The 20,271-nt window shown below is 41.2% G+C and overlaps 2 protein-coding genes across 3 annotated transcripts in view; both read right to left on the bottom strand.

Moving 5' to 3' along the window:
* The window catches only part of LOC309714707 (uncharacterized protein), a 138,142-nt gene that overhangs the window by 80,989 nt on the left and 36,882 nt on the right, over window positions 1-20,271 (bottom strand). The window lies entirely within an intron of this gene.
* On the bottom strand, window positions 25-7,158 carry LOC309714709 (uncharacterized protein). 2 transcript variants are annotated; one of them, XM_082547352.1, is made up of 5 exons: window positions 6,050-7,158; window positions 4,249-5,937; window positions 2,436-2,541; window positions 926-1,522; window positions 25-784 (listed from the first exon to the last, which is right to left on the bottom strand). In XM_082547352.1, exons 3-5 carry the CDS (start codon window positions 2,451-2,453, stop codon window positions 98-100), a joined length of 1,302 nt encoding a protein of 433 aa, XP_082403478.1. In that variant the 5' UTR covers window positions 2,454-2,541; window positions 4,249-5,937; window positions 6,050-7,158; the 3' UTR covers window positions 25-97. The 2 variants fall into 2 exon arrangements, with proteins under 2 accessions (XP_082403478.1, XP_082403477.1); XM_082547351.1 differs by having other exon boundaries at window positions 4,249-7,158.

Below are 20,271 nucleotides of genomic sequence, written 5' to 3'. Positions count from 1 at the left end.
ATCTGTGCAGTCAGCACTGGCAGAAACAGGAAGAGAGCAACCTTCAGAAAAAGAGATTATCCATCCATCCATCCATCCATCCAGTGGAACATTTTCATCAGATCTTTACAGGAGATTCGATCTGAACTCTGTGGAGCCTGATCTCAAGGGTTTTAAGTCTGACACTGAAACCACAGGAACTTTCTGTCTCTTCAGGTTCACTGTGATCCAGTGATGGGAGTGATTTCAGCCCTGAGTGATCATGCTGATGTTTGCACAGAGCAGACAATGAGGTGAATGTTTGGGCACATTGGTAACAGTGAAACAGTTTATTAGTAACGTGGGATCGTTTGTGTTTGGAGTATGAACTGAGATTCCTGAAGCTCTTGTCACACTGGTCACAGCTGTAGTTTCCTTCCATGTGTGCATGTTCATGATAGATACGACTACCGGGATGTGAGAAGCTTTTTTCACAGTGTCTGCACTTGTATGGTTTCTCTCCTGTGTGGACTCGTTTGTGTCTTTTAAGGGTGACTGCGGTGATGAAAGATGACCCACACTGATCACAGAGGTGCTTTTTAACCCCGCTGTGAATCAGTTCATGTTGTTTTAAGTAACTTGATGTGGGGAAGCTTCTCCCACATTCTTTGCAGTATTTCAGTTTGTCTCCAGTGTGTCTACGTTGATGTATTTTTAGGTCAGCTTGCCAACTGAAAGTTTTTCCACAAAAGTCACAATGAAAGTCTTTCCCACCACCACAGTGATGACAGGGTTGAGAACTGGATCCATCTGTGTCGTTCTGCTTCTAAACAAAGACACAAAGACAGTGTAAGTCAGTCCTTCAACATTTTTTTCCTGAACGTCGCCTGAAGGAAAGAGCATCTCTGCAGACGTCCAATTACATTTTACTGTTTCAGTTAACACAGATAAAAATATAAATACATACCTCACAGTAACTGCACTTGTAGAGTCTCTTTCTGGTGTGGATCTGTTGGTGTCGTCTTAGGGAATGTGGAGATTGAAAAGTCTTCTCACACAGGTCACATTTATAAGGTCTCTCCTCAGTGTGGGAAAACATGTGTTGTTGTAACTGTGCGTCTGTTATAAACTGTTTGCCACACTGATCACAGCAGTACACATCATGTCCGGTGTGAATGCGTAGGTGTCTATTTCGATTCCGTATATGGCTGAAAGTTTTGCCACAGATGTCACAGCTGTATGCCTTAATTCCAGAGTGGGTAACTAGATGACTCTGTAAGCTGCTACTGTGAGTAAAAGCTCTGCCACACTGATCACAGCTGTACGCTTTAACTCCACTGTGGATGAGTTGGTGTGTTTTTAGGTAACCCTTCAAGGAAAAAGACTTTCCACACAAGTCACAGCTGAACGGTCTCTCTCCAGTGTGGATGACCTGATGCTGTTTTAGATTACCCTTCTCAGTAAACTCCTTCCCACACTCGTCACAGCTGTATGTTTTGTCCCTCTTTCTTCTGTGAGGTTTGTCGGCCTCCTGAGAGCGCTGACTTCTCGCTCCATGTTGGTCCTGCAGTGACAGAGATACAAACAGAGGCAGTGAGTGAAATGCAGTCGTGGAACAAACTCAACCTTCAAACTCCCTCCATTAACACTAGTTTTAAACCTGAAGGTGGAGTGTGGCACCAAACACCTTAAAGGTCTCTTATCCCCACGTACTGGTAGTTCTAGCACATTACATCCAACCTGCTGTTAAAAAGAATTAATGACTGTTCAAACGTTTCACTGTAGAAAACATTGGATTCATTTTTCATTAATGGCAATTAAATGACCTTCATTTTCAATCTATATTATGGCATTTCGTTTTTCATGAGCAAAAAAAAACATACACACTTAATGTGTTTACTGCCTGATATTGGGCTACCGTTGTGGTACTTTGAATGAGTTTTTTGCAGTGATGAACCAATATTAAGTCTATTTATACAGCAATGATAGCAATAATATTATTAGTAGTAATAATAAAATTCCCCAGCATGTATTTTATCCTGTCTTCCTTTTTTCGCCCCAACCGCTCTCTGCAGATGGCCCCGCCTCTCTGTGAGCCTCATTCTGCTGGAGGTTTCTTCCTGTAAAAAGGGAGTTTTTCCTTCCCACTGTCACCAACGTGCTTACTCAAAGAGGGTCATATGATTGATGGGTTTTCTCTGTATGTATTATTGTAGGATCCACATTACAATAAAAAGCACCTTGAGGTGACTGTTGTTTTGATTTGGTGCTGTATAAGTAACACTGAATTGAATTGAAAATGTAATTAATACTACTAATAATAATAATAAAGAATAACAATTGCTTGTGACTTCTTAATGTTTGTAAACACCATTTAAAAATACATAATAAAATGCAACACAGTCATATAACAGGTTGGGAGGATGAGAGTTTTAGACGTGACTGATTATTTGGTGAAACTGTGATATTTTCCTCACCTCCTGTGTTGAGCTCATTGTTTCCTCTGTAGTGACTCAGCTGAGTCCAGATGGCTGAAAATGTTCCTCTGCTGCTCCGTCAGACTCTTCTCCTCCTGCTGATCAGCTGGGACACAAAACAGATCTCTGTTAGGCTCCACACTGCACTGAAGAGTCAAAGTGTCTCATATGTTCATCTGACAACACAAAGTACAAATTTCACTCTGATTGCTTGTAGAAATCTTGTGAGACGTGTTGTGCTGCAAAGTGAGGAAACTCTCTCACTCACTTATACTTCAGGAGGAACTTTGTGACATTGGCTCTAATATTCTAAGCAGCCCTTTACTATGACTGGGCCAGAAAGTCCTATTTGAAGGTTTGGGAGAAGGACCATGTTAAAGGTGGATTGGGGTTTATACACTTTGTTATGATACAGGTAAGGCTGTAAGAGCCTGAGAAGGTGTCCTGAATAAACCTCTAAAACCAGTTTTCAGCTAACGACTCTGCTTCAGTCTGGAAAACAGCAACTACAAGTTTAAAGACTCCATCAACAATTCACACCCAGCAACAGCCTGAACAGCTCCTCCTGTGGTTTCCACAAACAGGGACAGACCTGTTACTCCCCCACCCCACACTTTCAACTCCTTCAGCCCCCCAGTCCCACCCCCCACCCCAACCATTCATAATAACAGAGACCCACACCTGATCACCACTTCACAAGTCTCTCCAGCCCCCATGGTGCCGCTCTCCAAACTCCACCATTCCCCAAACTTTGATTCTGTTCATCTGGACGTAGCTTTTTGTGGGAGAAACGTTTCATGACTCATCCAAGTGACTTCTTCAGTTTCAGCCGACTGCAGGTTTCCTCAATCTTCAACAGTGCATTTACATAATGACTGAAACTAGAACCACTGAAGGAACAATGGGCTGGGAGGTCAGTTATTGAGCATTAATATGCAAATCCTCATGATCATTGATCAACAACCTCTGATCACTTGCAGCGACTCCCCAACTCTCTCTGAATGGTACTCATGGCCATTGATCAGCGGTCTTTGATTAATGAGCTTTGATCAGTGGTTTCAGTGCTTTCCTTCCTGCTTTGACTGCAGCTGTGTTTGACACAGGAAGACATTTTTACATTCTTCACGATTATACTTTATTCCTTTTGGGGGAAGTGCAGCTTTAAACCTTCACATGATTCAAGTCAACCCAACAAATCAATCTGAACGATCACAAGTGGGAAAAACTTCTGTAGATAAAATAAAATAAAAATTCAATCCACAACGTGATTAAAAACATGATTCTCCCAAATCACCAAGAGCTGCACATTAACCACCACAATATATTTTATTCTCTGTGCTTTCAAATATGAACACTGTTTACTTTCATCTCTGTTTCATTAGTTTTTGTTAACATCTTCCTGTGCATCACTTTACAGCAGCCAGACTCATTAAAATGAGACTTTGTAGGAGTTCACTTCCTCTCATGTGTTCATCCACAGCAGCTGGACAATAAAGTTTATTGTGACCCTGATACTGCAGCAGATCGCTCTCATCCATTTCCTGTTATCAATTCAAATAGAAATGAGGCTGTAGAGGTTTGGTGCAGGCAGAAAAACAGCTGCAGGGACAATGAAAAGACTTTTCTGCTCCAACTTCTCCCAGCATGCTGAGCTAATGATTAGTTGGTGTTTTTCTCCAAACACTCTCTCACTCTTCTCTCAACGTGTTCACAATAAACTGTGAACAGACACCAAGGAGAGCAGCAGAAGACCTCATTCAGGAGCTAAACTCAACATGAACTGAACTCACAGTAAAGTTAGCTCGGTGCTTACCTTTAGATGAGCCCACAAACCGAGAGAAACTCCGCGATGAAGCTGGAACTCTTTCCAAACACAGGAAACAGATCAGGGAGCAGAGACCCACGTGGTTCACGCTGATCTCAGCTACGATCCAGGAGACAAGGGTGGGCAGATCGATGCAGATATCGATCCAAGCGTTGGTGCTACTTTATTCTCTTTGAATGAAAAAGCAGCTCTCTGTGCAAACGCCTCCTCTCGTGGAGCATTCTTACTTTGTTCTGCCCCCTCACCCTAACCCTAAAGATTCTGAGAATCCTCTCAGAGAGCTCCTAACTTAACCTAAAAATTCCTTGCCGGGAGTTTTAGCTTAGAAGTGATTCCAGAACATTTTCAGTGAACTCTGAGCAAGGAATGGATGGGAAATCCTATCTTAGTGAGGAGGTGTGGTTGACCCCGTTGCTAGGTATGAGTCATCATTTCAAAAGCCGTGATTGGTTGATCCTACAAGTTTGATGGAAATGAGCTTTTGGTGATAATGAGCAAAGGACGTACCCTCAAATCAATAAACATAATTATACACTCTAATCTTATGCTGACTGTAATTGTAAATAATATTTCACATTCAAGAAAATATCTGGAAAATGAATAGTAAGCTGTAGGGGTTATAGCCTAACATTAGAATCTAAAATATGTGAAAACTTAAACTCATTACACCCTGTTCAAATAATGATTCGTGTCCTATTTGCTCATATTAATATCCTAGCTGGCATATTTTGTACTTTCACTCCCATATGGACCCCATTGAAAACAAGATGGCCTATCTTAAGGGGCTGTAGAAATCACAACGTTACAAGTCCAGTGTGGTCTTAACAAGGGTAACACGGCTCAGCTTTTATCAATGTCTGTGATTGCTGGCTGGTCTATTTATAAAGGCTTGTTAACAAATATCCTACAAACACAGAAAATGGAGAAAAAAAAGGACTCGCAAGTCGAACTGGACTGAGGAGCAAGGTTTGTTGCTGGCCCAGTTGGTGAACGAACATAAAGGTATGTTACGGGGAAAATTTGGCCCAACTGTCACTAGCCAAGGCAAGAGGCGCGCCTGGGACACAATATCAGGATAGCCCGGGGGATCAAACACCATTCCCATCCGCAGCACCTGCTCCGTCAGCCTCCGTCTCCTGCAGGGAGCAGGAGAGCAGATTGCAACTCACAATTGATGTGTTTGAACAACAAAAAAAAAGTCCTTTCCCTTCAGGAGGAGTACTACCGCCTTAAAATTGAACACCTAAAAAAAAAAAAACATTTACAGATTGTGTTCTGTGTCTTGCATTTAACAATTGCAGGTGATGTGCAGTAAAACTGTGGTAGTTCTTAATACCATCACAAGTTCTCAAAAGACATGGGGCTACAGCTTGCCTGAAATGTAAATTTGTGAAGTTTGCCCTGTAAGGCAGTCCACTCTGGGCTAGGTTCCCCTGTGGAATGTAAATATCTTCTTCACCACCATCCTCATCGTTGTCTTCATCCTCATCCTCATCTCCATCCTCCAGAGGTTCTGCAATCTGTCTAACCTTGCTAATATTGTGTAATATTGCACAGGCTATGATGACTTTGCTGACTTTTTCGGGCCTCAGCCGCACCTCTCCTTGGAGAACATGAAAGCGCCTCTTAAGCTGGCCTATGCCACGCTCCACCACCGTTCTTGTTGTCTTGTGGGCCCTACAATAGAATACAGAGACCTTTAATTATTTGATGGAAATATTGCACTACTTGGATGCTCTAACATATTGCTTGCATTTCATTTCCATGATTTTTGTATTGTTTGGCTTACCTGTTATAGTTTAGTTGGGGCCCTTGGCGTGGCTGGAGGTAAGGTGTAAGGAGCCATGGTTTGCATGGGTAGCCACTGTCCCCTAACAAGTGGCAATTAGCTGGCACATAGCGTCTCTCAAAAAGCTGTCTGATGCCACTCTCGGAGAGCATTCTCGCATTATGTGTGGAGCCTGACCATTTAGCCACAATGTCCAAAATCTTACAGGCCGCATTGACGACTATTTGCACATTGATGCTGTGGAAATTCCTCCTGTTAACAAAGACAGCCTCGTCCTCTGATGGCGCAATTATTCTCACATGTGTTCCATGAATTACACCCACAACGCCAGGGAATCCTGCAATGTCCATAAATGCCCTTTTATGTGTGTGTAAAGTGCGGGCATCCAGCGGGAATGAAATAAATTGTGTCACAATATTAGGTTGTGACAAAGCTGTCAGTGTTTGGGTGATGACTCTGCTGACAGAGGATTGGGACAGACCCAAGTCATCACTGCTGCATTGTTGCATTTTCCCGGTTGCCAAATACCTCAGTGTTGTGATTACTTTCGTCTCCGGTGTAATAGCGTTGTGGCGTCGAGTTGGTGAAGTAATTGCATCTCTAGGGAGATCCACCACAAACATGATTCCTGCACGATCCAATCTGTAGCGTCTCAATAATTCCCTGTCATGCAGTGTTTGCAGGACATCACTCCTGCCTCTTCTGTTGGCCATTTTGTGCAGCTGCTTAGGGGAATTCCTACGCCACTAAAAGTCCTCTTCTCTGCTCTTAGCAGATCTCGCCTTAGGAGCCCTTTTAAGCGCTAGGAATCTTGAGGAATAGCTTTTATATTAACTGGGATTGTCGTGTCACTTTTAGGGGAAATTCTAAGAAAACATCATGATTCTGAGAATTTTCTTAGAATTTGGCCGCTAGGAGCCACTTTTTACACAAAGATTCTTTAGGGATACGGGACTGATCCAGAGTCATTTTTATAACACTTCAAATACATAAAGAATACATGACATGTTACATCATTAATCATTATCTGTATTTAGAAATGCTTTGTCAAAACACTAAGACAAATGTTATATTTTACTGTGGTCTGAGATTCTCCTCCTGTGGTTTCCACAAACAGGGACAGACCTGTTACTCCCCCACCCCACACTTTCAACTCCTTCAGCCCCCCAGTCCCACCACCTCCACCATTCCCCAAACTTTGATTCTGTTCATCTGGACGTAGCTTTTGCAGTAGGAGAAACATTTCGTGACTCATCCAAGTGACTTCTTCAGTTTCAGCCGACTGCAGGTTTCCCCAATCTTCAACAGTGCATTTGCATAATGACTGAAACTAGAACCACTGAAGGAACAATGGGCTGGGAGGTCAGTTATTGAGCATTAATATGCAAATTCTCATGATCATTGATCAACAACCACTGATCGCTTGCAGCGACTCCCCAACTCTCTCTGAATGGTACTCATGGCCATTGATCAGCGGTCTTTGATTAATGAGCTTTGATCAGTGGTTTCAGTGCTTTCCTTCCTGCTTTGACTGCAGCTGTGTTTGACACAGGAAGACATTTTTACATTCTTCACGATTATACTTTATTCTTTTTGGGGGAAGTGCAGCTTTAAACCTTCACATGATTCAAGTCAACCCAACAAATCAATCTGAACGATCACAGGTGGGACAAACTTCTGTAGATAAAATAAAACCCAACATTCAATCCACAACATGATTAAAAACACGACTTCACCAAATCACGAAGAGCTGCACATTAACCACCACAATATATTTTATTCTCGGTGCTTTCAAATATGAACACTGTTTACTTTCATCTCTGTTTCATTAGTTTTTGTTAACATCTTCCTGTGCATCACTTTACAGCAGCCAGACTCATTAAAATGAGACTTTGTAGGAGTTCACTTCCTCTCATGTGTTCATCCACAGCAGCTGGACAATAAAGTTTATTGTGACCCTGATACTGCAGCAGATCGCTCTCATCCATTTCCTGTTATCACTTCAAATAGAAATGAGGCTGTAGAGGTTTGGTGCAGGCAGAAAAACAGCTGCAGGGACAGTGGCGCGGCTGCCCCTCTGTTGGTCTTCCTTGGTCTCTTGTGTTCTGGGGGCCTCTGGATGTCTGGAGTTTTGATCTCCTCCATACCTGCTTCATGCCCTGGAGGACGGGGCTGTGGCCCCCCCACACCCTCTAGCAGATCATTACATGAAGGAACCTTTTAAAAAAAACAAGCGCGTCCATGCTCACAGGTGTACACACGGGTGATCACACCCACAAACTACACCCTTTTTGGCTCCTACCTCAAAGCACTCTGTGTTCTGTTGATCTTATGTGCTGCACAATAATGTTTAATATTTAGTATTTACTGTCATATTCCCATACATCATTGTGATGTTGTTTATTCTATTACTCTTGTTCTCTTCTGCTTGTTTTCTTTTTTCTTTCTCAGCAGGTGATCCAGGTGATTGATATATGCATTTTTTATTTCTTTTTTTTTTTCTGCTCATACTGTTGGTTTTTGTTTTTTGCCCTTCTCCCCCGTCCCTCTTCTCAGCTGTTTCTCTTTCCCTCTTTCTTTCTCCCCTTCTTTCCCCCAGTCAAGTCTGTCCCGTATTCAGTAAATGAAAATAAAATAAACAATAAAAGGTGAATCAAATGGACCATTACGGCAAGGCTGGGATTAGAGCTGGGCGATATATCGAGTTTTTAAAAAATATCGATATATTTTTATACGAGATATAAGATGTGACAATATCCTTTATATCGATATAGTCTATGTTACGTTATAATTATACTTGTGGAGCCGCAAGTTTGCCTCTCTTTCGTCCACTTTCGTCTTTACGCAACGTTACTCGGCCTCACCTCTCCTTCACTGAACACAACTCCCCCTCCTCCCCCATCGCTTCACCTGACAAGATGGACACGGCAAATCTCCGTTAACAAGTTACTGCGCATCGCCCCGTGCGTGGGGCTGGACAGCGTCAACGTGTTAGCTAGCTAACCACGCTAACGAGCTAACCACGCTAACGCCATGCAGCCCAGAGGTGCTGCACGGACTAAATTCCTTTCGTTTTCTCAAAAGTTGACAGCGCGCCTTATGTATGAATTCTGGTTGTGCTTGATGGCCGCGAACCGATTTTATGTGGAACACGGCGCTCAGCAATCTGTCAAAAAATGTTTTAGTACGACTTTAGTAAGCTACGGAGCTGCACTGCTTGATGGATTGTCGGAGCATTACGGCTGAGCCTCGCGGAGTGATACGTACTGTGCTTCAACGTAATATTACCCTACTGTGTATAAGGACCATAAATGGCACCTGTTAAGAGACGTGGTTGCGAAGCGGATTGCAAACTCCAGGCTGTCAGTCACGCAGTAGAAGTTGGGAACAGAGCAGCTGTGAAATCTGTCTTTGTTATTGTGCTCAGCGTCTTTTAGTTTACATTTTGACTGCACAATTGTGAGCTTTTTGTTATGCACAAAAACAACATTGTTTTCTTTTATTTATGGAGCATTGTTATTTAATAAATGCTCATAATTTATTTTTGAGTAAATTTTATGTACATCTGCTCTATGTTAATAAAAGTGCCCGTGTGACATCTGGGACACAGCTTTGACTAAGAACTCTCTTTTTGTTCTTATTTTATGGCTTTAAAAAATATATCGATATATATCTTATATCGCCATCCAGCTAAAAAATATCGAGATATGAATTTTGGGTCATATCGCCCAGCCCTAGCTGGGATGGTCAATTTGGTAAAGCAAATCCGCTGGGCATTGTAATGTTCTTATTCCTCTATGAATAAAACATCAAGAATTGCTCCTGCTGCTAGCTTCAGCTAGCTGTTTATTATTCTTTCTACCACGATCACTTTCTTCTTCTATTCTGTATATCTCATTGATTACAGAGCGCCCCCTGTGGGTAGCTTCAACAATAGCAACTATCATTACATCCCCTTTCCAAACAGGTTGGTGTTATACTAACCACAATTCCAAAGAGAACTGTTACTCTGTAACATCTGAACATTCTTGTCTAACATTCAACATGTTATAAATTGTGCAACAAGCTACATTCAGTAGTATTCTTTTTTTTTTTTTATAACCAAAAATTGTAGCACAAGTCAAACAAAATAAATCCAAATGTATACCTTACATCTTCCAGAATGAACCAAATGAATCCCATACAGCCCTCAAGCACATTAGAACTCTTCACCTTTGACAGCTTGAACAGTCAATAACACATAACTCAGCAGGTATCAATTAAGTGTGAACAATTACTATTCTAAATGAATTATTATCCGTTGTTTACTTGTGATTTATTATTATTATTTTTTAACAATTCTTTACCACAACAGTTCACACTTGTTCTATGAGCCTCTCTGTAGGTTTCTTAGGTCTGGTAGACCTTCTCAGTATCTCAGACATTGGGGAAGGTGAAGGAGGCTCACTGTGGTGCTCAACAGGGTTAGCACCTCGTTGTTCAGTTCCAGTCTCTGTGTCCTGATGTTTAACATCCTGTGTCTTTAACAGACTTCTCCGGTTTCTTCTTAACACGTGTCCATTCTCTGTCTGAACAGCAAACGATCTGGGCCCTACTTCGCTGAGAACTGTTGCTTTTTTGTCCCAGAAATCTGGACCTGCAATCCTCACAACATCTCTTTCCTGAAGCGGTTCCAGACGCCTTGCAGTTTTGTCATAGTTCCCTTTCTGTCTGTGCTTGAGTTTCATTCTTTTGTCGGTCAGCTTGTTGTCATGTGCATTGTCATTTTCCTTGGAAATGTGTGGAAGTGTGGTGCGGAGCTTACGATGCATGAGTAGCTCAGCAGGTGATGCCCCACACTCCAGTGATGAAGCTCTGTAGCTTAGCAGAGCCAGGTAAGGGTCGGTCTTACTGTCTCTTGCTTTTTTGAACAATCTCTTTACTATTTGGACTCCTTTTTCTGCCTGTCCATTCGCTTGGGGATACAAGGGACTAGAGGTGATATGTTGAAATCCATATTGTTTTGCAAAGTCACTAAATTCTCTACAGTCATATTGTGGACCATTGTCACTGATGACACACTGTGGAATTCCATGTCTGGCAAAAAAGCCCTTCATGTGTGTGATGACTGACTGTGCTGATGTACTGGAAAGCTGTGCCACTTCTGGATAATTAGAATAGTAGTCAATCACCAAAACATAGTCCTTGCCATCCAGATGAAATAAATCCGTGCCTACCTTTTACCATGGTGCAGTGGGTAGATCTGCTGCCAGCATTGGCTCTTTTGTTTGTTTGTAGTGATGTTTGAGACATGTTTCACATTTCTGTATCATCTCCTCAATATCCCTGTTGATGCCTGGCCAGTAAACTGCTTCTCTCGCTCTCCTTTTACATTTCTCCACTCCAAGATGTCCTTCATGGATACGCTGAAGCATGTCCTTCCGCATGGATTGAGGAATGACAATCTGGTTTTGTTTCAGCACCAGCCCATTAGCCATGCATAAATCAGCTCGCACAGAGTAGAACCCTGGACAGACTCCTTTTGACCACCCATTCTGTATAAGGTGGGATACTTTCTGCAGCACTGGATCTTTTGTCGTCTCCTGTACAATTTGCTGCAACATGACATCTGATGCTGGGAGTGAGGCAGTTACCATGTTTACATGTGTTTCAGCCTCCTCGGCTGTAGTGCTGACTAACCTGTCACCACTTGGTGCTGGCGCTCGGGATAAAGCATCCGCGAGTACGATATATTTCCCAGGCGTGTAGATCAGCTCAAAATCATAGCGCTGCAACACCATCATCATGCGCTGAATTCTGGCTGACATGTCGTTGAGGTTCTTTTTTCTGATCGAGATGAGAGGTTTGTGATCAGTCTCTGCTGTAAAGGTTGGTAATCCATATACATAGCTGTGAAATTTTCCACACCCAAACACTAAGCCCAAAGTCTCTTTTTCAATTTGAGCATAGCGTTGTTCAGTTTCTGTCATTGATCTGGACGCATATGCTACAGGTTGCCACTTGTCTTTGTTCCTTTGGAGCAGAACTGCTCCCAAGCCATCTTTTGAGGCATCTGTTGAAATTTTTGTTGGCTTTGATGGATCAAAGAATGTCAAGACCGGCTCTGTAGTTACAGTTTCCTTCAATTTTTTCCACTCTTTCTCATGCCGGACCGTCCACTCGAACACTGTGTTGTGCTGTAGCAGCTCCCTTAGGCATGCTGTCTTGGAGGTAAGATTAGGAATGAACTTACCCAGAAAGTTGATCATCCCCATTGCTCGCAAGACACCTTTTTTGTCAGTGGGTGCTGGCATATCCAATATGGCTTGTACCTTTGACTGATCAGGTTCCACCCCTTCACTTGTAACCTTCTCTCCCAGGAAGGTCATCTCTGAAACACCAAAGAGGCACTTGTCTCTATTCAGTTTAAGTCCATTCTTGTTAACTCTCCACAAAAGTTTCTCCAGCCTTTCATCATGTTGTTGCCTTGTATTTCCCCAGACTACGAGGTCATCTATGTAGACTCTGGTGCCTTCCAGCCCTTCGATCAGGGACTCCATTGCCCTGTGGAAGATCTCTGGTGCTGATTTAATTCCAAATGGGAGCCTCAAGAAACAGTAACGCCCAAATGGCGTGTTAAAGGTAGTGTACCTGCTGCTTTCTGGGTCTAGCCTCAGCTGCCAAAATCCATGTGATGCATCCAGTTTGCTAAAAAACTTAGCTCCTGCCATTTCACTCATTATTTCCTCTCTCTTAGGGATCTGATAATGCTCTCTTTTAATATTTTCATTTAGATCTTTGGGATCAAGGCAGACTCTTAAGGCACCTGTATTCTTTTTCTTGACACAAGTGATAGAGTTCACCCAGTCTGTGGGCTCTTCCACTCGTTCAATGACACCCATTTGAGTCATTCTTTCAAGCTCTTTTTTCAAACTTGTCCGTAATGGAGCAGGCACTCTCCTTGGGGCATGCACCACAGGCACGGCATCATCCTTGAGCTGGATTTTGTAGGTGTAAGGCAATGTTCCATGTCCTTTGAAGACTGAAGGAAATTTACTGATAATGTCTGAACTTCCTTCATGCCCTTGGTGTTCCAGTCTTTTGCCTTGTTTGGCTTCTTTCGTGGTGTCAGTATTAATCTGATAGATCCTCTTTACTAGTCCCAAATCCTCAGATGTTTTATCTCCTAAAAGTGACTCGTGTCCATCAGGTACGATGGTGAACAAAATGTTATGCTGTTTGCCTTTTGCTGTCACTTTAAGTCTGCATCCTCCTTTTGTTTGTATTGGCTGGTTATTGTAGGCCCTCAGCGGCGTGACTTTCTCTGTAAATCTTCTAGGCTTCTCAGTCAGTGCCTTGAAATCCTTCTCATTGATCAAGTTAGCTTTGGCCCCTGTGTCAATTTTAAATGTTACCAATGTCCCATTGACTAACAGTGGAGCAGTCCATTTATCATCTGTGACTGAACTAACACTTTGGCCAGTGTTATGTCTTGAAGACTGTGCATTGACATCTTCTTCATGTGACACCATCTTAATGAAAAATGTTTCACTTAGATCATCACTGTCATCTGTGTCTTCCTGCACAGTGTGTACTTTTTGTCCCTTGTTTTTGGAGAGACACATTTTTGCATAATGGTTTTGTCCTTTACATTTTGCACATTTTTTTCCATATGCGGGACATTGTTTTGGTCTGTGTTTCTCTCCGCATCTCTTGCAAGTGAACATTTCATTGTCACACGTTTTGTTTTTGTTGTCGTTGTTTTTGAATTTACTCCATGGCTTTCTTTTAATCGACACTGCATTCACTGCCTCATTTTCCTGTTGCGCTGCTCCTTGAACAGGCTCTCTAAACGTCAGTACATGTTGTCGTGCTAGCTCACTGGCTTGACTTATCTTTATAGCACTTTCCAGCGTTAGTTCTGTTTCTCTCAACAGTTTCTCTCGGAGCTTCTTCTCATTAGTTCCAAACACTATTTGATCTCGTATCATAGAGTCTCTGAGATCACCAAAATTGCAGGACTGAGCTTTGATCTTGAGGTCTGTGAGAAAAGTATCAAATGACTCACCCTGATGCTGTAAGCGTGAGCGAAAGACGTATCTCTCGTATGTTTCATTTTTCTTTGACAGACAGTGCTCGTCAAATTTCTTCATGACTTCATCAAAGTTATCTTTGTCCTCGGGCTGAGCAAACACAAAAGTGTTGAAGACCTCTATTGCTTCTGTGCCGGCGATGGTGAGCAGCATGGCTATTTTTCTTTCATCTGCCCGTCGATCCACTCCGACAGCTGCAATATACAGTTTGAACTGCTGTTTGAAAGTCCTCCAACTTGCATCCACGTTTCCAGTCAGTTTCAACGGACTTGGCGGTTTTATTGCATCCATCTTGTTGCGTTGCTTCTTATTCTTAACCCGTCTCCTGGTACCATGTAATGTTCTTATTCCTCTATGAATAAAACATCAAGAATTGCTCCTGCTGCTAGCTTCAGCTAGCTGTTTATTATTCTTTCTACCACGATCACTTTCTTCTTCTATTCTGTATATCTCATTGATTACAGAGCGCCCCCTGTGGGTAGCTTCAACAATAGCAACTATCATTACAGGCATCTTTCTTTGCCTTTAGACAACAATTCTGATGGCAAAAGAGCCAAACGGGACAGGCAAAAAAAAAAAAAAAAACAGCTGCAGGGACAATGAAAAGACTTTTCTGCTCCAACTTCTCCCAGCATGCTGAGCTAATGATTAGTTGGTGTTTTTCTCCAAACACTCTCTCACTCTTCCCTCAATGTGTTCACAATAAACTGTGAACAGACACCGAGGAGAGCAGCAGAAGACCTCATTCAGGAGCTAAACTCAACATGAACTGAACTCACAGTAAAGTTAGCTCGGTGCTTACCTTTAGATGAGCCCACAAACCGAGAGAAACTCCGCGATGAAGCTGCAACTCTTTCCAAACACAGGAAACAGATCAGGGAGCAGAGACCCACGTGGTTCACGCTGATCTCAGCTACGATCCAGGAGACAAGGGTGGGCAGATCGATGCAGATATCGATCCAAACGGTGGTACTACTTTAGTCTCTTTGAATGAAAAAACAGCTCTCTGTGCCAACGCCTCCTCTCGTGGAGCGTCCTCACTTTGCTCCGCCCCCTCCTTCTTCTTCTTCTTTACATCGTTTTTTGGCGGTTGTCAAACAACAAAATGATGAATTACCGCCACCAACTGGTGTGGAGTGTGAACTGGAACGTCGACCCTCAAATCCTCCCATTTTACTCTTTTAAAAACTGGAATAAGGCCTGATAACTTTCACTTCTTGAGTCATTTTGCAGTAAATCAATAAGATCCAGTTTCATTTTTATGTTACTGAGGTTTTGGATCAGTTACCTTCTCACAGTGTAATATAACATGCTCTACAGTTTCTTCTTTTCTCTTTTTTGAATGATTTGAATGGAGGTTATAATCCACCATCACTGAACTGAAGAGATCTCTAAGTAGGAAGTCATCAGTTCAGTTTTTGATCAATTTCAGAGTATTTTATTTTACTGGCGAAGTTGTTTTGGTGATTTTAGGTTTTCTTAGTGGTTATATTAATGTTATGAAATTGTATTTTATTTATTAATTCATGTATGTATTTCCTTTTAAATATAGCACTAATTTACAATGGGAGTTTCCAAGTTGTGTTATTGCTGGGTAAATGTCATTTAGAGATTTGTAAACATATTCTAATAATATCTTTAACAGGAGTGGCTGATTTTAAAAATTGGATTGTTTATGTCTGTAATATTTCATTAATCTCTGTTACTCTGTTATTTCTCTCCAGACTCAACCTTGTTTTTCCCTATAAAACACAGTTATACATCAAATATTATAAATCTGACTTTGACAAATATTTAGATCTTCACACATTTCAGGGTCCAAGTTTGGGTTGACTGAAGTGTTTGCTTTTATCCCCACAACTTCCTAAACATTTTACTGTTATACATAAACAGAAACGAAAAATCTAAAACATGATATATGCATTACTGTCTTCAGCCTCTAGGGCTGATTATCAGGAAGTACATTCTCCTCCGATAAGCAGCTAAAAGCACTTCTCTAACCAAAGGCTGCAAATAGACAACATAAAAGTTTAGAAACAGTAAAACAGATTCACAGAAGCCACAATGATATTAAACATACAGCACTGACAGTGATGACAGAAAACATTACAGGTGAGTTTCAAAAACAATAACACAAATACAGGGTTGAAGTTTATGAAACTGATGAAAGATTTATTACCTTTTAAAATACTAGTACTATTTAAAATACAAAACCTGAGAAACACAGAGGAAAGGCTGCTGAACACAGATGCACAGCAGGTGAGGAGGAGCTCGATGGAAATGAGGAAATAATGCTTGAACACAAATTTTGTTTTGCTGGAAAACTGAACAACCCAGCACATTCAGGAGTTCAAGAACACAGAGCACACAGTCAACACTGAACTCGAGTCTTTACAGTGAGAAAACTCCCACTTTGGAACTAAAAGAACAAAAATGCTTGATTCATCATAATTTCCTTTATATATTTCAAAATATCAGCTAAAGAGAATAAATAAATTAAATTGCTGCACATTTGGCAGACTAACATGTTAAGATTATTCAAAAATCAAATTTATGTTTTTATAACATTAAACGTAAAGATTCAAATGGAAGTTTTTCTAAAGTTATTTCATGATATTTATATTATGAAAAGCAGTTTTGACATTTTAAGTTTTTCCCATTTTCAGATAAAATAAACACGCACAAAACAAAAGCAAACAACAAGAACACAAAGCTGGGAAACCCACCCGATTGACCAAAAGCAACTCAAAATACTCCCACACAACAGAACCTCCTCTATTCCTCGCTGGCTCCAAATCTCTCAGCAGAGGCGGAGGCAAACTTTACATACACCCAGGGTTTAGCCCTAATCCGGGGGGGGGGAGGGGGGGGGGGCTTTAGAAATGACTGAAAGACAGGACACCTTAAACTAGTTTTTTAATTAAGCAGCAAGGCAGAACAAAATCAGGACTGCATCAAGACACGAGGACTAAACCCCAATTCAACCAGACTCAGAATGAAAACAGGACTACAGCAGTTCACAATCAGGACTACTTAGGACTTAACAAAGACAGAACCAGAATCAGAACTAGATGATAGTAGCACTAAAAATCATCGTAGACCTGCACTACACTTGTTTTTTAATTCTACCAAAGTCCACTATTTAGATTGAGAAAAGTTTATATAATTATTTAGCCTTGTTGTGCAAACAAGCCTGCAGAACTTAATAAATGTAGAATTTTAAAAATAGCAAACCTAAAGAGAAACAGGTACGAGATACACGAGTACCTATGATAGTGTGATACTTTTGGTAAACAACCGTTTTGGAGGAAGGAAGGTTCAGGTTTTCAGTAGTCATCATTATGGGCTCATCCGATTAGAATGAGAATAAGCAGTCATCAATCATTTGCAGGTTTTGTGGTTTTATTGTATAACGGGTAAAGGAAAGAAAGACACACATGGACTGCTCTCTCTAAAAAGAACTTAAAGTACGATTTAAATAACTCAAAATGATACATGAACTCAGGAGACTCAAAGAGAAACTCACCTCAGCTGCCACCCCATGTGGGAGTGAAGAAAGAGTGAGGGGTAGGTGAGTGCAGTCCTTATATATATATATATATATATATATATATATATATATATATATATATATATAAGGAAAATACTAATAAAATTAAGATAAACAAAATAAATATTCCCTTTAGAAAATTTTTTGCTCCATAAAATAGTTGTTTTCTTTTAGAATCACGCATCTTAGCGGTAGGATATACATGAAAAGAGACACAAATTAAGTGTTTGAGTGAAAATGTAAATTTTTCCACTCTATGGTCAACTGACTCGGTGAATCAAACGACTCAAAGAAACCGATTCACTTTGGTGAGTGACTCATTAAAACTCGATTCAGTAAAAGGAATCGACTTTACTATCACTATGGCTGTATCCCAATTCAGGATCTGCAGCCTTAAAGGCCGCATTTCAAGGCCAATTACGTCACAGCAGCGCGCCGAAGGCTGTCCCAATTCAAAGGCTGCTCGAAATGCGGCCCTGAAATGCGTCCTTCATTTCCCTGAATTTTAAGGCTGTGGCAGTGTAGACTTCGTGGCCCAACATATCCCAGAATGCATAGCGCGGCGATGGGTGTGGATAAATTTGCAGAAAAAAACGGCGGATGAGGGGCGGCCAAAGAGTACACTTTAAGTACTGAATATTATGTCACTTATTTATGTGCAAATGTTTAATAACAAAGAAAATTAAACATTACTGTTGGCCACATGTCGGCAAAGTTATGTGACATTAGTGACGTTTGTACTAACTTGGTTTTAAAGCCTTTACTTTAAAATATACGCCGTTCAATAGCTGAGCTTAATCTTACAGAGAATGATCAAAGCTCATGTAGAAACAAACAAACAAATGAACAAAAGATTTTCTCCTTCATTTCTGTCAAACAAAGCTGTAGGACACGATTCCAGTGGTTAGTATCATGGTTGCTAGGCAACCTGGGCAGCGCAACGGAGGGTTTTTTTTTTTAACTTTATTGACAAACAACAGTATCAGCGCAACGGAGGCTAGACCGTCCCATTTCACAAGCCTCACACTTTCGGCCTTAGCGGTCTTTGAGTACGCGGCCCTTGAGGATCGTTGAGGCTGCGTACTTTAAGGCTGCAGACCCCGAATTGGGATACAGCCTATTGCTCACTTGCTTTGCTTGACTGAGGGGACTTCCTGTTCAATAAAGTTTTTTTTTTTCCAAAATAAAGGCGTTTCTAAAGTGCATTACTTGGAGCAACCAGAGAGGATGTTGTAAACACATAACGAATAACAACTGATTGAGAATGATATTTAAGTGATACACTTTACAACTTTTAGTAATAACAGAACAGTGTCAATAATTAAATTACATGTGTCATAAATATTTATGTAATTAATTATTGCCACATTTAATTAATTATTTAAGGGTGTATTTAATTAATTCGTTATGGCAGTCCTGGCGTTCCATAAGATTCTAGAATTACAGGATTTCTGTTAAATAAATCATGTTTACATGAAATAAACAGAAAGGAGTTGTGATAACAAAATCTCATCAATCTCAGCAAACTATCTACTGGAGCGGTAGGTCACTGAAAGTGATCCACTTACATTTTGTTAATTTGATGGAGGTTTGTTTGTTTTGTTCCTGTGAAGAAACGTGTGGTGGACTCGGCCACTGTTTGCTGATATTTCTTAAGGGGTGTCGCCAACTTGTAAACAGGTAACTGAACAACACATATGAAGCCATGTGGGAGGAATATTCCTGCTGCGGTCAGTTGTTCAGTGTAGGGGATGTCCTGTTTTCATCCTGTCTCCCACTTACAATTAGAGATAGGCAGTAACGCGTAATCCGATTACTTTTTTCAAGTAACGAGTAAAGTAAGGGATTACTATTGCAAAAACGGTAATTAGATTTCCGTTACTTTCCCGTAGGAACACTGCGTTACTAAAACCATGATTTTTTTTTTTGCGAGAATGTCTCATAACAGTGACGTAAGCAAGTGCGACGTTTGTGACAACAACAGGCTGCAGATCAACAGTGGATCATATATCGAGTGCTGAGAGAGTATGAGCGTGCAGCGTTTAAAGCGTGGAAGTACTGACCTTACTTTGAGTTTGATTCCATAAAAAGTGACAAAAACATTTGTGTCCGTTGACCGTGGGAAGAAAACTTCTTTTTACAGCGAAAAAACCCCTAAACTTCCAAGCAAGCACCGTGTGCGCTACCACGTTATTGGAAATTCACAGAGAAACACGCGGATTCTTTCACTGACCACTGCGGCACACCTGCACCAGGGTAAACCTCCGCCTACCCAACTCCTGCTTTACAGGTGAAAATAGAGCAACAGGACCGCTAGTCTTTGGTTTCATTTATTTTCTGCTTCACTCACATGTAAGGAACCTAGGATCTAATGCCAAAAGGACAAACTATAAACAAAAGAAAACACAGAGCGCTGTGTCATACGATCCAGGACTGTGACACCGTATTTAATAAAATCAAGTTTTTAAATTGTTTTAGGTGCTACTGTTACGTGTTTGATTCTATTTTGATTTAACATGAAACCCTTGTGAACTGAATGTGCCTACGGCTCCACCCTATTGAAATAGGTACCTCCCACAGGTCGCACTTATTCCGCCAAC

Source organism: Aulonocara stuartgranti (assembly GCF_965226115.1).
Source record: "Aulonocara stuartgranti genome assembly, chromosome: 9".
Classification (NCBI taxonomy): domain Eukaryota; kingdom Metazoa; phylum Chordata; class Actinopteri; order Cichliformes; family Cichlidae; genus Aulonocara; species Aulonocara stuartgranti.
This window is presented reverse-complemented; position numbering and strand designations above follow the sequence as displayed.

Excerpts from the sequence above, each read along its gene's own strand:
- LOC309714709 (XM_082547351.1), bottom strand. Across the intron at positions 785-925 it reads ACAAGTGCAGTTACTGTGAG|AAGCAGAACGACACAGATGG; the intron begins GTATGTATTTAT and ends GTCTTTGTTTAG.